At 46.2% G+C, this 17666-nt stretch overlaps 1 protein-coding gene across 1 annotated transcript in view; it reads left to right on the top strand.

Moving 5' to 3' along the window:
- LOC148509306 (zinc metalloproteinase-disintegrin-like protein H3) overlaps positions 1-17666 on the top strand; it is an 88288-nt gene that overhangs the window by 8701 nt on the left and 61921 nt on the right. Inside the window, exons 3-6 of the mRNA XM_088443229.1 lie at positions 1720-1796; positions 7411-7489; positions 8215-8291; positions 16292-16469. Coding sequence (XP_088299355.1) covers positions 1720-1796; positions 7411-7489; positions 8215-8291; positions 16292-16469 — 411 coding nt within the window. The remainder of the gene's footprint in view (positions 1-1719; positions 1797-7410; positions 7490-8214; positions 8292-16291; positions 16470-17666) is intronic.

The following is a 17666-nucleotide window of genomic DNA, read 5'->3' as shown; positions in this document are numbered from 1 at the left end:
TGCGGCTCCTTTTGCCAGAGGCCAGGCATGCGTGATCCGATGTTCATGCATGTACAGTAGCACTTGGCATTGCTATTATAAAGTATTCTAAAGTAGTGGTGAAGGGGATCGTGGAGACAGCTGATCTTCGGGTCAGCTGTCTCCGCATCAAAGCAATGGTGAATTGCTCTGGAAATCTTTACCCACAGCTGCTGAGTGTGTTCGATACTTTAACATAATGAATGGACCCCTTTAAAGAGATATGTCCCAATTGCTGGGATGGAGAGAGAGTCCTCTTAAAGCGAGACTGTTCCAGATAGAACAAGACAATTGGTAGCTATGCTACTGTATACATTGGTTCTATTCTCAACACACGTAATACTTTGACGTGCTCAAAAAAATGAGAACTGTTTGTTTGCTTATAGTATTGTTGTGTATGAGAGGTATCAAATCTTGCATTTTGGTCAATTAAAGTGCACTATTCACAGTGACAGACAAGCATGTATTGACAACAAAACATGATAATAGTGTATAGATAGTATAATCACTAATTAATAGTGAATTAATAGGCTAGTTCTTCTTAGTCAGTCCACATTAATGGTCTAATACAGGGGTGCACACAATGTCAGTGTCTGCGCAGTTGAGTGACTATTTGCTACTGCGCCAATTTGAAAAAGCCCAGAAATGCTTTCCTATATGCATAAATGCGCTGTTGTGTATGGAACCGCTATCATTAGAAGTGGTGAGGAAAAGCCGTGACCATTCCTAGGGGCAGTGACTGGGAGGTGACCTGAAGTGAATGCAAATAATGGTTGTGTAATGGGAGTGTTGCAGGCGTGTCGTGAAAGCGGATGTGTTCTCAGACGCACAGCTGCAGTCACACAGACCATATTCAGACGAATGCCATAGGCTGGTGCAAGTGTCGATGGTGCACGCGATAGTGAGCTAGTGGTGGAGGGTTCAGTACCACCGCTGGAGTTGCACCATTCCTGTGCATTGAAAGTGGGCGTCCCAATCCTTGCACAATCCGGCGCATGTTAGTACACTAGGGGAAGACTGAAACCAGCATTTGCATATTATTGTCGCTGCAGCTCCGCAAATAGTCGCATTTGCCGCTGCAGTAGTGCTCACCTCCAGGCACGCCACGAGCCACGGCGGGCTCGGGTAACAAAGGGCGTGGCCTAATCGCGGGAGGCCTGGCCATGCCCCCTTTCTGGAGAAAAAAAAAGATTTTCAGTGCGCGCTGGTGAAGGGGGCGCTCTGAGCCCCCTCAGCTTGGCGCAGAGCCAGGGGGGGCGCGATCAGTGTGATCGCTCCCCCCCCACAGGCATAGGAGACTGCTGTGGCTGCTGCTCAGCAACCACAGCAGTCTCCCACTGCAGCTTAGCACAAGCTGTGTGCTGCGCTGCTATGAGGGAGGGGGGGGCGGTGTCGGACACGGGCCCCTGCCGGGCCCCTCAGGAAGCCCGGGTAATCTGTACCCGCTCCCCCCCTCCCCCTCTCGGCGCCCTTGCTCACCTCTGAACCACGCCCTAAGTGTCATGGTTGGGGCTCATATGTTCTCCAGTCTTCCTGGGACTGGTCCAATTTTTGTTACAAGAAGATTTGTATTCATGCCACACTTCAGCCCAGTGGGCCTGTTATAATGTATCCTTGCATTAAAGATTTAAATAAACGGAGTTGTAGACACAGTATAATTCTGTATCATGCTGTTCACTCATTTATATTCTGTCTCTCCAGAACACTTATCCAGACCTGGTCCAGTACAGTATACACGTGGAGGGAAATCCCTTACTATTACACCTTGAGAAGACAGAGTGAGTGCCATCACTGTCACAGGAGAATACATTTATCTTTATACATTTATTTATATTCATGACATTGCTGGAAAGCTCTTATATCAGAAGATCCAAACAATGGAAGGAAAAATAAATATAACTATTTGTAGATCAGTCTTTGCATCTAGTCAATCACAGTGGGGAGATAAGTTCTCCGTTGACCAGTGTTTCCCAACTCCAGTCCTCAGGGAACCCTAACAATGCATGTGTAGTCCTTGCTGGAGCACAGGGCTGTTCATTACTAACAGACACATTTCAAACGATCCACAGTTTGTACTTATTCTTTTACTTGTAACTCTCCCTGTGAGGGAAACCTGCATTGTTAGGGTTCCCTGGTGACTGGAGTGACAGTAGCTGATTGGGTGGTAGTTTTATCTCCATACACTTTAGTACATAAACCCCAGATAGTCATCGTCTGGCTGTGCTGGGTTCTCTATGACTTGGTCATTTGGCTGGAGCAGTAGGACTGTTCAGATAAGACCACACATGGGGCTGTATGCGCATGGTGAAACTGATACTGGGCTTCATTCAGAGCCGCTCGTAAGCGTCCGCTTGTTCGTTCCGAGCGATGTTCGCACATCTGCACATGCGTACGGATTGTAATACACATGCGCGAACCAGTCAGTGCGGCCAAAAATCGTGTGCTCGCTACATAGCGAATGCCTGCTATTATGAGTGATAGGAGGAGGCGTATGTGGCTGGTAACAGGGGAAGGTGCTTGAAAACAGGGAGTGGAATTCCGAACACAGGCGTGCCTAAAGGTCAAAATGGGCGTTTTAAGGGTGTGCATAATTAATACAGCAGCGTCGTTGACCACGTCACTTGGTTGCTTTATAGCCAGAACTGCTCGCAAGATTGCGGTAGGAAAAACCAACCACAAGAATAGCGAGCAGTTCATACGCCGTTCGATGTACTCGATTAATCTAATAAATAGCGGACATGACGTATGGTGCGAGCGGCCAGGGGGCGTTTTTTTCAAAATTACGAAAGCAAGTTTTGTTTGCTCGTTCAGACATAGAGGTGTCAACAGACCGCAAAGAGTGAATGGTTAATTTGAATAGCCACCCCTTTTTCTGAACGAGCGAGCGCAAATAGCATCCGGCTCTGAATCAGACCCACTGATCCAACCACTTGGTGGTCAGGAAGAATGGCCAGATTGCTACAGTATTAATCATAGAATGTTCATTCAAATGCAACAACCACTGCACTCTACGGCCCTGATTCAGACCCACTCGCGGGCGGCTGTCCGCTCGCAAGTGGGTCGATGTTCTGCACTGAGCATGCGCACGACGGAGGGAGCTCCGTCGTGCGCATGCGCCAGATGCGACGAGCGAAGTACTTTCCTTCGCTTGTTGTGTCTGATCAAAGGGGGCGTGCTGTCGATGTCAGTGGGAGTGATTTTGGCTCTGATAGAACCAAAATCACTCCGGGCCTTGTGGTTGAAAACCTCAACCGCAGGCTCCGGCTCGCAGTTTCGATGGTCGCGATGGTCAAGACCATCGCGGCCATCAAACTGCACGCTCGTATAGGCTGTGGGTGGTGACCCACAGCTATACGAGCGTCCAGGAGGACGCCCCATAGTTATGGAGGCCGGCCCTCATTCAGAGCGTGCACTCTGCTCAGAGCGTACGGCTCTGAATGAGGGCCTAAGTTTTCTGTAGTTTAGCGTCGCTCACTAACTGTAGGTAATTAAATAATTAATAATAAATAATTAAAAAAGGGCAAAACTAAAAATGTACAGTTCTATGAGATGTGTGTTGCTGCAGTGTTAGAAGCAGTTATTATAATAGCAGTGATATGGAGGCCTAATTAATAAAGGCAGGGTTAGAGAGGCATCATTGATAATGGCAGGGTTAGAGAGGCATCATTAATAATGGCAGGGTTAGAGAGGCATCATTGATAATAGCAGGGCTTCCCGACTGTCATATCTAGACGCCTGTCATTTCCCGACGCCGGGAGACAGGCGCCCAGCAGGGCAATGATGTCCATGAATCATCACATTTATAATTAATACTTCTCGTCCTATATGTTTTTGATATGAGATAAAAAGAAGAAATACCAGCGCTAAACAATAATATTAAACTAATGCTATAAATGTCAATGGACAGTTGATTTCACAAAGTCAACAGAGGCAGGTAAGTCCAGTAAATGAATGATGCCAGCAAGGTGGAAGAAGTAAAAACAGGATCTAAAGGCTCAACGCGTTTCACTGGGTAAAAATACATCCAGCTTCCTCAGGAGCATGTTCCTGAGGAAGCTGGATGCTTTTTTAACCAGTGAAACTCCTTTCACTTTGCTGGCATCATTCATTTACTGGACTTACCTGCCCCTGTTGACTTTGGCATTCTAACGATTCTCCAGTGGAACTACTCAGCCCTGAAAAATGACTGCAATGGCCGGTGCATGCCACCAAGTACTTTGACCATTCTGTGACCTATACCGGTAATCTCATCGCCTAAGGGACATTTTAAACTATACAGTTTAATTCACCCAGCACATGACTGTATAATTTCTGGAGGGAGTACCCAACAAGGAACTTATCTTATGGTTCATTCATAACAGTATCTGTGGCAATTTTATTTAATCAATTTTATTTTAGCATTTTTAATTTATTATCATGCATCTTTGATGTTTTTTTGGTAATTGTTGTCATTTATTAAATTATTTTTATGTGAAATCAACATTTCTAGCATTAGTTTGATATTATTGTTTACCGATGGTATTTTTTTCTTTTTATCTTGTTTCATTCATTTTAGGGGCTCACATCCCCCATATACTAGCTGTTCTCTGCTAGCGCTCAGGCTTTTTTTGTGTATTTTCATCTATGTTTTTGATATGAGGCTCCGTGCAAATTTACTTTGAAGTGCTGTTAGAAAAAGTGACATCATCATTGGGTACTTTCTATTTTTATTTTTTATACTTCAATACTGGACAAACACATGGGTTAATAAGGATCAGGGCTCACATGTGGAACAAGCAAATAACATACTAGCACATTTGCCCTGTCTGCCTATAATTGTATTGAGCCTGGCTGCAAGAGGTGACTTGGAAAGATGGTCACTGATGCAATTTTCAGTCATGCCCTAAAAAAATCTGAGCTGAGCTTGCTAATGTTGTCTGGTACTCTGAGGGCAAAGGGCAAACAGCAACAGGCTACCACGGGTATGAGCAGTGGCTTATCTAGGGTATTTGGAGCCCAGGACAAATTTTAAAATGGAGCCCCCTCCCACTATGTGCGCGTGTTGCGAAAAATGGGGCGTGTCAACATGACACACACACCTTTCTTGTCACTGGGAACATTTCTTTCCATTTGCACCTTAATGCAGTGCCTCTTATACAGTCCCCCTTATGCAGGCCCCAATAGTACCCCTTATATAGTACCCCCAGTATACAATGCCCCCAGTAGAGGTCCCTCTTATGCAGGCCCCCAGTAGTGCCCCTTATACAGTACCCCCAGTAGTGGTCCCCCTTATGCAGCCCCCGATTAGTTCCCCTTATACAGTGCCCCCAGTAGTGATCCCCCCTATGCAGTGCCCCTTATACAGTGCCCCCAGGAGGGATCCCCCTTATGCAGGCCCCCAGTAGTGCCCCTTTTACAGTGCCCCCAGGAGTGATCCCCCATATGCACGGCCCCTTACACAGTTCCCCCTGTAGTAGTCCCCCTTATGCAGCCCACCATTCGTTCCCCTTATACAGTGCCCCCAGTAGTGATCCCCCCATATGCAGAGCCCTTTATACAGTGCCCCCAGGCCCCCAGTAGTGCCCCTTATACAGTGCCCCCAGTAGTTGTCCCCCCCTTAAGCAGGCCCCCAGTAGTTATCCCCCCTATCCAGTGCCTCCTGTAGTGGTTCTCCATTTTCAGTGCCCCCTGTAGTGGTCCCCCCTGTGCAGTGCCCCCAGTAGTAAGCCCTTTATATAGTGCCCCCAGTAGGAGTTCCCCTTGATGCAGTGCCCCCTGTAGTAGTCCCCAGTAGTGCCCCCCCCAATGCAGCACCCCCAGTGGGGCCCCCCCAATGCAGTGCACCCAGTAGTAGTCCCCATTAGTGCCCCCCCCGAAGCAGTGCCCCCAGTAGTAGTCCCCTCCTTAGTAATAGTCCCACCCCCGATGCAGTGCCACCGGTGCAGGGCCACCGGTCCCCCCCCCCCGACAAATACACACTGAAATTAAACAATAACTAAAAGAAAAATACTTACCTGAATCCACGCTCCAGCTCCCACCGCTGTCCGCACGTCAGTCCTCCCGGGCTGGTGCGATCTGCGTGCTCTCATCGCCACCAGCGCTGGTGGAGATGTGTGTGCAGCAGCCAATGAGAGTCTGTCTGACTCTCATTGGCTGCTGATTAACACACACATTGCCGCCATGCTGGCGGCGATGTGTGCGTTAGAATGCACAGCATGAGCCCACCTGCCACCCTCCTCCTGGCGCTATTCGGCAAGCGCTCAGGGGGAGGGAAGGGGCTCCGCTGTGCAGCACAGGACCGGCGCTGGGAAGCCTAGCGCCGGTCCTCTGTAAATGTGTAGTGCTGACCGCACTCACTGCGGTCGGCACTACACTGGCTAACTAGGAAGGGCCGGTACCGTGGCCGGCGGTGCCCCCCCACGCCGCCGCTACCACCGCGCCCAGGGCACGTGCCTCGCTCATCCTGCCCTAGTTACGCCACTGGGTAGGAGTACTCCAGGATTGTGAAATCTGTGTATTCATTCAGTCAAATGGGAAATCTATCAACTGTAAATTTCAACCGGTGTAGTGAGCAGTCATTTTGGTCAATGAAGGTCAGCTAGTTTGGTAATATTGACTGCATTCATCAGTAAAAAAAAGGGGGAGGTGTATCAAACCTTACAAGAGAACAAGTGGAGAAATTGGCCATATCAGCCAATTAACTTCTGGCTATCATTTACCAAGTACAAGCTATAAAATTATATCTAGGAGCTGACTGATTGTTATAGGCAACTTCTCCACTTGACCTCTTTAGACAGTGTGAAACATATCTCATTAACCACTTAACTGACAACATTTTTTTCTTCAAAAACCGCTCCCAAATTGTTAGGGTTAAGGTTAGGGTTAGGCACCCCTAAGGGAGGGTTAGGGGGGGAATTAGGTTATCGGTACTTACCTTAATTAGCCATCAGGATCTTCACCCCTGCCGGGCTTCCGCTGTCGGGATTTGAACTGCCGGCCATGCGGTGGATCAATACCTACTACACCCGCTGTGTGATAGTGATGTCCATAACCTGCTCATGACAGGACAGGACTGTAATCTTGCCTTAGTATGTAGTTGTACCAGAGACCATGTTATTGTATAAACTGAAGAAACAATATTAATAATGTTATAGCCTTTTACTGAAGAATTAATAGCTGTAATTACAGAACTGTAAGAACTTACACTGAATTTATAGTAGATAACTTGACTGACTAATAATGCAGGTAATAATTTACTTCTATATTAATAATCACAAAGTGCAACAATTTTTTATTATGTTTTGTCACATGAGATCTATAGTGACCCTGACCTTTGAAATGTGGTGAAGGGTTTATGCTTTACGGTGAATACACCTCTCATTCTGATACTGTGTTCCTTTGTCTCTCCTGTAGGGATCTGATATCTGATGATTTCACAGTGACACTATACAAAAAGGATGGAAGTCTGGTAACGACCAGACCAGAGAATCAGGTACAGGATGGATTATGTGCGGTCATTCCTGTATGTAGCTGTGTCATGGGGGGATTGGCAGGGACTGGAAGGACTTGTCAGAGACTCAAACCATGAATTCTATCTTTGTAGTCAATTGCCTGGCCTGTGTTTTGATAGACTTTTCCCACTGATTTCTAATTACTGAATGAGATGAAACTGTTTCTAATTAGTGGATGTATAGTTATATTGTATAAACCAGCAGATTTTATTCACCTTGCTGTTTTTGCCTTCCTGTCTCTACCATTGTTGCCTGTGTACCAGAGCTGTAACTAGACTTTTTGTGCCCTGGGCCAGAAAGAGCATTGGCGCCCACCCACCATCCTGTTTTTCAAATAGCCAGCCAATCAGCTCCCAACTGTAATTTTTCAAACACAGCCTGTGAGATGACAGTTAGGAGCTGATTGGCTGGCACTTATCACAGACTTATCACTTTTCACTCTGTCACTTATCACTGCTTAGTACATAGACCCCTAATATTAATATGCAATAAATGAATGTATATTGGGGACTGCATTACACGATGCGGAGCTGAGACCGTGTAGTGTGTAGGAGCATCTGCTCAGCAGACGGGAAATCTTGTTGAGCAGAGTTTGGAAACCTGTATTTTAAAAACTACAAAGTAATAAATTGGAAATGAACGTCTGTACCAGGGGATACACTCTGATCCCTTTATAATTCGGAGTACTTGTGTTTACCTCCTGCAGGATCACTGCTGTTACCAAGGACACGTGAAACAGGATGGTGACTCCTCGCTCAGCATTTGTACATGTAAAGGGCTTAGGTAAATCCTCAGAAAAACATTTCTACGTGAAACATCATATATAACGATGCAGTCTTAATTCAGCTCCCTCCGCTTCCAATGCAATTACAGATAATTATCTTTAATTTACAGCAAATATTGGTGTCCTAATCACTTGTTTTCTGTTCTCCTATTATGTTTAGACAGCCCTGACCACTTTGCAGTGTAACACTTCCATGTTTAGGATCACTGTATTATTTTATTACACAACCCCACAGTGTCAGACAGCAGCCAGTCCCCAGGCACGCCTATGCACTGTTGTATGTTACTGTGTCAGAATACACTGTGGTTTTATACTACTGTGTGACCTGTTTATCTGTTTTTGCAAAACGAAATATGTTTTTATTAGTTATCAATATCATAGACATTACTATGCTCCACCGCTACCCACTGTGTAGGTTATTTAAAAAGCACAAAATGTCGCTATGGATGGACATATAGTGGACATGATCTTAAGGACCCATGCATGGTTGAACTGGCCATCTGGCTCTTTTGGCAAATGCCAGGAGGGCCAATGGGCTGATCCAGCCTGAAAGCCTGGCCGAGCAGTTCCGCCTCCCAGCACTCTGCTCGGCCAGCAAGCAGAGAGACAGGGGCGTGCTACGAGGCCAGGACCCCTTGACTGGCAACACGCCCCCATGCCTATGGCACATGCACACAGAGAGATGCCGGGGCCGAATTACAGCCCCAGTCCGTTCATGGATCTTATCCATTATACTGGGACAACTGGGATAGCAAAGTTGACACTCCAGTGAGTATATTTATTAGGCGTCAGATTGGAGTTTTTCGACTATTCTAGAGCCAAACTTTACAATAGAAAATCAGTTCAACATCAGTGTTTTTAACAGCACTATGGAAACCCCATATTTACTAAACATCAACTTTAGAAACCACCGAAAATACACAGACAAACGCACCCAAATAAATATGGTTGGGACAGGCTCAAACCACAGGCTTTTGAAGCTATCCGGACAACATAAGGAGAGGAATCACCATACACTTATTATGAAGGCAATTATTATATATATAAGGAATCAGAAACAGCTACAGTGATAATTCTCTTATGAGAGAAACAATTCTCTTAATGATGGGGAAGCATTTAGATGTGGGTACCATATATATATGTGTATATATATATATATATATAATATTAGGGGTGTGCACCAGCCACTTTTCGTGTTTTGGTTTTGGATCTGGATCTTTCTTCATGTTTTGGATCTGGATTGGTTTTGCCAAAACCACCCTTCCGTGTTTTGGATTCTGGGTTTTGTGTTTTGGATCTGTATTTTTTTTTAAAAAAAGCATAAAAACAGCTAAAATCACAGAATTTGTGGGTTTTTCTGCTCCTATGCTATTATTAACCTCAATAACCTTAATTTCCACTCATTTCCAGTCTATTCTGAAGACCTCACACCTCACAATAGTGTTTTTATGTCCAAAAGGTTGCACCGAGGTAGCTGGATGACTATGCTAAGAGATACAAGTGGGCAGCACAAACACGTGGCCCATCTAGGAGTGACACTGCAGTGGCAGACAGGATGGCAGTTTGAAAAACTAGGCCCCAAACAGTACATAATGCAAAGAAAAAAAAGAGGTGCAAGATGGAATTGTCCTTGGGCCCTCCCACCCACCCTTATGTTGTATAAACAGGGCATGCACACTTTAACAAACCAATCATTTCAGCGCCAGGGTCTGCCACACGACTGTGGCTGAAATGATTGGTTCGTTTGGGCCCCCACAAAACAAGCTGGCAATTAATCTATCCCTGCACAAACTGGCTCTACAGAGGCAAGATGTCGTCCTCATCCTCCCCATCCACCGATTCCTCACCCTCTTCAGTGTTGTGTACATCCTCATCCTCACAGAGTATTAATTCGTCCCCGCTGGAATCCACCACCACAGGTCCCTCTGTACGCTCTGGAGGCTGGTTTCCCTGGAAGAGTTGATAATTCATTTTTATGAACATCATCTTCTCCACATTTTGTGGAAGCAACCTCCTACGCCTTTCGCTGACAAGGTTCCCGGCTGCACTAAACACTCTTTCAGAGTACACACTGGAGGGGGGGCAACTCAGGTAAAATAGAGCCAGTTTGTACAGGGGCCTCCAAATTGCCTCTTTTTCCTGCCAGTACAGGTACGGACTGTCTGACATGCCTACTTGGATGCTGTCACCGATGTCCAAACTTGGTCCTGCCTGCCCTGCATCACCGCCAGCGGGTTGCTTAGCATACCTAAGTTTTTTCCTGGCAGCCCCAGTTGCGGGAGAAATGAAGAAGGAGCTGTTGACGTGTCACGTTCCGCTTCAGCTGACAGTGTTTTCACCAGCAGGTCTTTGCACCTCTGCAGGCTTGTGTTGGCCGGAAAGAGAGACACCACATAGGCTTTAAACCTAGGATCGAGCACGGTGGCCAAAATGTAGGGGTCTGATTTCAACAGATTGACCACCCTGGAATCCTGGCAAAGCGAATGAAGGGCTTCATCCACAAGTCCCACATGCCGAGCGGAATCGCTCCATCTTAGCTCCTCCTTCACTTTCTCCAGCTGCTTCTGCAAAAGCCTGATGAGGGGAATGACCTGACTCAAGCTGGCAGTGTCTGAACTGACTTCACGTGTGGCAAGTTCGAAGGGCTGGAGAACCTTGCACAACACGGAAATCATTCTCCACTGCGCTCCAGTCAGGTACATACCCCCTCCTTTGCCTATGTCATAGGTGGATGTATAGGCTTGAATGGCCTTTTGCTGCTCCTCCATCCTCTGAAGCATATAGAGGGTTGAGTTCCACCGCGTCACAACCTCTTGCTTCAGGTGATGGCGGGGCAGGTTCAAGAGTGTTTGCTGGCGCTCCAGTCTTCGGCACGCAGTCGCTGAATGGCGAAAGTGGCCAGAAATTTTTCGGGCAACCCAAAGCGTCTCCTACACACCCCTGTCGCTTTTCAGAAAATTCTGCACCACCAAGTTTATTGTGTGAGCAAAACATGGGACGTGCTGGAATTTGCCCAGATGTAATGCCCGCACAATATTGGTGGCGTTGTCAGATATCACAAATCCCCAGGAGAGTCTAAGTGGGGTAAGCCACTGGGCGATGATTTCCCTCAGTTTCTCTAAGAGGTTGTCGGCGGTGTGCCTCTTACTGAAACCGGTGATACACAGCGTAGCCTGCCTTGGAACGAGCTGGCGTTTCTGAGATGCTGATACTGGTGACGCTGCTGCTGTTGCTGCGTAAGGTGATACATCTACCCAGTGGGCTGTCACAGTCATATAGTCCTTAGTCTGCCCTGTTCCACTTGTCCACATGTCCGTGGTTAAGTGGACATTGAGTACAACGGCATTTTTCAGGACACTGAGGACACTTTTTCTGACGTTTCTGTACAGTCTCGGTATCGCCTGCCTAGTGAAGTGGAATCTAGACGGGATTTGGAACCGGGGACACACTACCTCCATCAATTGTCTAAATCCCACTGCACTAATGGCGGATACCGGACGCACGTCTAACACCAACATAGCAGTCAAGGCCTCAGTTATACGTTTTGCTTCAGGATGACTGCTGTCGTACTTCATCCTCCTCGCTAAGGACTGTTGGAGGGTCAATTGTTTAGTAAAAGTAGTGGTGTTCCTACTTCCTCTCTGGGATGATGAATGACTCCCAGCAGCAGCAACAGCAGCAGCAGCAGCAGGAGGCGTAGCAATGCAGGATCCTCCGGAGGAATCCCGGATAGGAGAGTCAGTCATGTCAGTGACATGGCCTGCAGGACTACTTCCGATCCTGACTAAGGAGGAAATTGACAAGGAGGGAGTTGACGGTGTGGTTTGCAGGCGCTTGGATACAACAGGACAACGGGATTTAGGTGTCCCTGGACTGCTTACGGTCTTAGCCAAAGTTTCTGAACTTGACAGTAACTTTTTATGAACGCGCTGCAGGTGCCGTATAAGGGAGGATGTTCCTAGGTGGTTAACGTGCCTACCCCTACTTATTCCACCTTTACATATGGTACATATGGCAAGACAGTGGTTGTCCGGATTTGGATAGAAATATTGCCAGACCAAAGTGGTGGAATGTTTGGTCTTCTGCCCAGGCATGACCGTGATGGGCTTTTTCATCCCACGGACAACAACTGTCTCCCCCGGAGCCTGATTTAAACAAACCACATCACCATCAGAATCCTCCTCGCCAACTTCCTCCTCAGTGCCAGCTACACCAGTATCCTCATCCTGTTGTACTTCAACAGTGACATCTTCAATTTGCATATCAGCAAGTGGACTGTGGGTGCTCCTTTCAGCACTTGCAGGGGGCGTGCAAATGGTGGAAAGAGCCACCTCTTCCCGTCCAGTGCTGGGAAGGTCAGGCATCGCAACCACCACCACACTTGGACTCTCCTTGGGGATTTGTGATATCTTCTTAGAACGCACAGTTCTTCGCTGTGCTTTTGCCAGCTTAACTCGTTTGATTTTTTTAGTGGGAGGAGGGCTTCCATCGTCATGTGAAGCTGAACCACTAGTCATGAACATAGGGAAAGACCTTAGCCATTCTTTGCCACTCCGTGTCGTAAATGGCATATTGGCAAGTTTACATTTCTCTTCAGTTGATTTAAATGTTTTTTTCAAGGTCATTTTCCTGAACTTTGTCATTTGGGATTGTATGTGCCCTCTACTATGACATTGGGCATCGGCCTTGGCAGACGACGTTGATGGCATGTTATCGTCTATGTCATGACTAGTGGCAGCAGCTTCAGCACTAGGAGGAAGTGGTTCTTGATCTTTCCCTATTTTATTTTTATCGGAGAAAGTTTGGTCCTCCATTTATGTTATATTGATATATACGTGCGGCTAAGGCGCACACAAACACAGAAAATAATTTTTTATTTTTGTTGGAGACTAGTGCACTTTGTGGGTTACACCACCCTTTAAGAAATGAGCCAGCCGACCCTTTATTTATGGGACACAGGCGCATGCTTGGCACTACTTTGTTGATGCACGTGCAGCTTCTGCGCACACAATTCACAAACACAAAAAAATATATTTTTTTATTTTGTTTGGAGTGCCCTTTGGGAGTTACAGCACCCTTTAGCGGTCAATCCAGCTGGCCCTTTATTTATGGGACACAGGCGCACGCTTGGCACTACTTTGTTGATGCACGTGCTGCTACTGCGAACACAATTCACAAACACAAAAAAATATATTTTCTTACTTTGTTTGGAGTGTCCTTTGGGGGTTACAGCACCCTTTAGTGGTCAATCCAGCTGGCCCTTTATTTATGGGACACAGGCGCACGCTTGGCACTACTTTGTTGATGCACGTGCGGCTACTGCGCACACAATTCACAAACACAAAAAAATATTTTTTTTTATTTTGTTTGGAGTACTCTTTGGCGGTTACAGCACCCTTTAACGGTCAATCCAGCTGGCCCTTTATTTATGGGACACAGGCGCACGCTTGCCACTACTTTGTTGATGCACGTGCGGCTACTGCGCACACAATTCACAAACACAAAAAAATATATTTTTTTATTTTGTTTGGAGTGCCCTTTGGGGGTTACAGCACCCTTTAACAGACAATCCAGCCGGCTTTTTACTTATGGGACACAGGCGCACGCTTGGCGCTGCTCCTTTGTTGATGCATGTGCAGCCACAGTGCACACAATTCACAAACACAGAAAAAATATTTTTTGTTTTGCACTTGGGGGGAGCACCCCTGACGGACAGAGCACCCCCTGGACAACACTACAGCACCCCTTTAGGACTGGGACACTGCGCAGGACTTTGGAGTGGACACAGCCCCTATGGACAACTGACTGCACAACACAGTCCAGCCAGCCCCTATGGACTTTGAAGTAGTGGATACAGCCCCTATGGACAACAGCAGCACAGCACAACACTACACTACACTACACAGCCCAGCCAGCCCTAACTCCCACCCTCCCTCTTCACTGTCCACAGCCAAGTGAGAAAATGGCGCCGACGCGGGTACCTTATATAGGATCCAAAACCCGCGAGACCCGGAAGGCGGGATGATGACGTTTTGCCTCGATTTCAGATCCGAGTCAGGCGGGAAAAGTTGAGCCAGACTCGGATCGGCCTCGGATCGTGGGGGCTCTGGGGGTTCGGATTTCAGAAATCCGAACCCGCTCATCCCTAATAAATATATATATATATATATATATATATATATATCCATAAAATAATAAATGCTTCCTTCATCATTCAAATGCATTTTAAATACCAGTTGACCATGACTTAATATTGTCAATATTACCCTCATTATTAGTGTATTGTAATTCCTCTGCTTCTGACTGACCAGATAGCTGCGATGGTGTGATGGCAGTTTTACCACGCTTTGGTCAAAATCTCATTAGAAGACCCCCCACAAAACCGAGGTAAAACAGATACACATTGACTTAAACCCCACTGACAATCGCTGAATAGAATTACAGTGGTTTTTGTGCCTACATTTCCCAGTGATGTTTACGGCTTTCAAAACCCCTGAAAAACTGACACTTGGTAATTTTCCCTCTGGAGTCTTGTTCATTACTGTGACCCCACAACCCATGGGTGGGTGTGAGGGGGAGCCCTAGTGCCTTTCAATACAGGGATGATAGCCTCTGGGAAGGAATGGGGTGCAGTTGTTCGCCACTCGTGCGCACAGAAATAATTCATTGTTTAAGAAGGGGGTAAGGGTGTGACAGCATTACAGATGTTCTATGGCACCCTAGGGTGTGACCACTCATCCATCTTTATGTGGTCCTGATTATAAAGAGCCTTAAAATTGGGATATATGTCATAGCTTAAAAAAATGCAATCTCCAGTTATAGAGATACATACAGAAAATTACTTAAAGTTGCAATCTGTGTCCTGTCCACTCCATTATTTTATGAACATTTGGGTGTTTGGATGTTTTTTTACAGTTATGAAAGTATGCTGTATAATAGCCCACAAGTGCAACTGCAAGATGCAAAATATGTCCCTGTGATATGAAACCCAATCTCCTTCTCCTTGGATATCGGGCTAATTAGCTCATTCAGACCAGCTCGCTAATTGTGGGCGCTCGCTCCCAGCGTATTTAAATTTTGCAAAGTGACGTCAAGGCAGCCGCTCGCCCGGCAAGGCATAAGCACGCCCACTATGTTTTGGTGAGCGATCACTTTGTCAATGTAGATGCCCATTAATGTGTATTTAGACGCCCACTAGTGCACGTCATCTCCAGGAAGTGTCTTAAAACATTGGTACATCGAAGACCATCGGAAGCGATTGCAGCACTTGTGGTTGACTCTACCCTCCTGCAAGCACTGCGAGCAGTTCAGGCTAAAAAACAACCAAGTGACGTCTACAGTGAAGCTACTTTGCTAATTATGCACACCCATTAAACTCTGTTCTGACAGCCAGACACGCCTGTGTTCGCAAATCCACTCCCCCGTTCACAAGCACCTTCCCCTGTTACCACCCACAAACGGCAAATTCTGTCACTCAAAGTAGCGGGCAGACTGTGTATTACGAGCGCACGATTCCCCATCGCTGAGACTGGCTTGCGCACTGCGAATTATACGCATGCGCAGACGGGCGGCATAGCGAGCAGGTCTGAATCAGGTCCTAAGTCAAGTACTTACCCTCCCACACATAAAGGAATTTCCTTTCAAATGTCTGCTCTCCCCCTATTTATCTTATTTAAGTATCATCCTGCAAAATTAAATATAATTTTTGCTCTTAAGGAGCACCACTGTTCCACCCAACTCCTACCATACTAATTAAAAACACCTAAGGGCAGGTGGGAGGGGTGCTAGTCAGCACAAGTTTATATCATGTGTATATTATAATTGCTTTGATCATCTGTATTCTTGGTGCTTAGAGTGTGCACCTGCATTTTCATTACCTCGCACCTAACGGGACATGAACACCCCTGATCATACATCATCTAAGGGTCCTTTTTAATCTCTCAGCTGGGACTGCTGGAGCCATAGTTATGTTACAGTAAGTGACTTTATTTGTTTGCAGTGGTCTCATCCGTATACGAAACCGACGATTCTTGATTGAGCCATTGAATGAGACGGACAGTGGGGAACATGCAGTGTTCGATGCCAAGGAAGAGATCCCAAAAACCTGCGGTGTGACTAATACCACATGGGAGGAGGGGAAGACTTCCAAATCCTCTCGATCTGGCAACAATGCTGAGGTGAAGCAGTGGTATACACCCCTTTTATCTGACATATAGATCTGGGAATCATTTTATGGGGTAAAAGTAGTTTTAGTTCATTGTTATAGACTGGCGTGGTGTCTTTATATTTTACTATGTAACTATTCGTCTTGGTGATGATTGGATGTAAATGGATGGATGGAGCTAGTAAAGAACTGTGAGACTAGTCTGGCTGAAATGACAGTTAGAAGCTGATTGGTTGGAACTAAGGGTCATATATTGAAACGAGTGATATTCCTGTTATCACTCATTACTAATCTTAATTGGTGCTCCAACCAATCAGCTTCTGTCATTTTTCAAACACATGACAGTTAGGAGTTGATTGGTTGGAGCACCATTTAAGATTAGTAACAAGTGATAACAAAAATATCAGTCATTATTAAATACCCCCCCTAAATCTCTTTCCATTTTATCTTCTCCAAGCTTTGATGAGTCTCCCCCTTTGTCACTTACAGGGCACGCTGCTAATGATTGTACTTTCAACTCAAATTGTTATACCTAAACAGTAAAGTCCTCCACAATTGTGCCTGACCCATACAACCTCTTCTCACGCTGCTCATTACACATCACAAGACCTGTTTCTAGAGAGGTTCCTCTTTTCTGGAAAGCTCTTTTGCTGTATTAGTGCTCACACCCACTATTTCTATTCACTTCCATTACAATACATGCATTTACTACCATTTTTAATGCTAGTACAAATGGATAAACAATGGAACCCATTGCACCCAATAACCAGTCGCTTTTATACGTGCATTGAGGTGTATTGTGTTAGTATCTAATATCTGTGCAACTTGTACAATTTATACAGTGTTACATAAATTGTTGACCCTATATAAATACTGGGGAGCAATATTAAGCTGTAATTGCACTAGAGAAGAAGCACCGTGTGCGGGATGTGGTCAGGAAACAATCACATCCCGACATGGGACTAAAGATAGGCGTCGAAATCCCGATGTCTATCATTAGCCCCACTACTAAATCCCTTCTTAGCGTCTAGACATAGGGGGGGGGGTTACCTTTAGGGACGGCCGGGGTGACTTAGGGTTAGGCACTCCCCCAGGAGGGTTAGGATTAGGGTAGGGAAAAGGGGGGTTAGGGTTAGGCACCACTAGGGGGTGTTAGGGTTAGGCACCACTAGGGGGGGTTAGGCTTAGGCACCCACCCAGGTGGGTTAGG

Source organism: Taudactylus pleione, unplaced genomic scaffold, assembly GCF_031769625.1.
Source record: "Taudactylus pleione unplaced genomic scaffold, aTauple2 ptg000329l, whole genome shotgun sequence".
Classification (NCBI taxonomy): Eukaryota; Metazoa; Chordata; class Amphibia; order Anura; family Myobatrachidae; genus Taudactylus; species Taudactylus pleione.
This window is presented reverse-complemented; position numbering and strand designations above follow the sequence as displayed.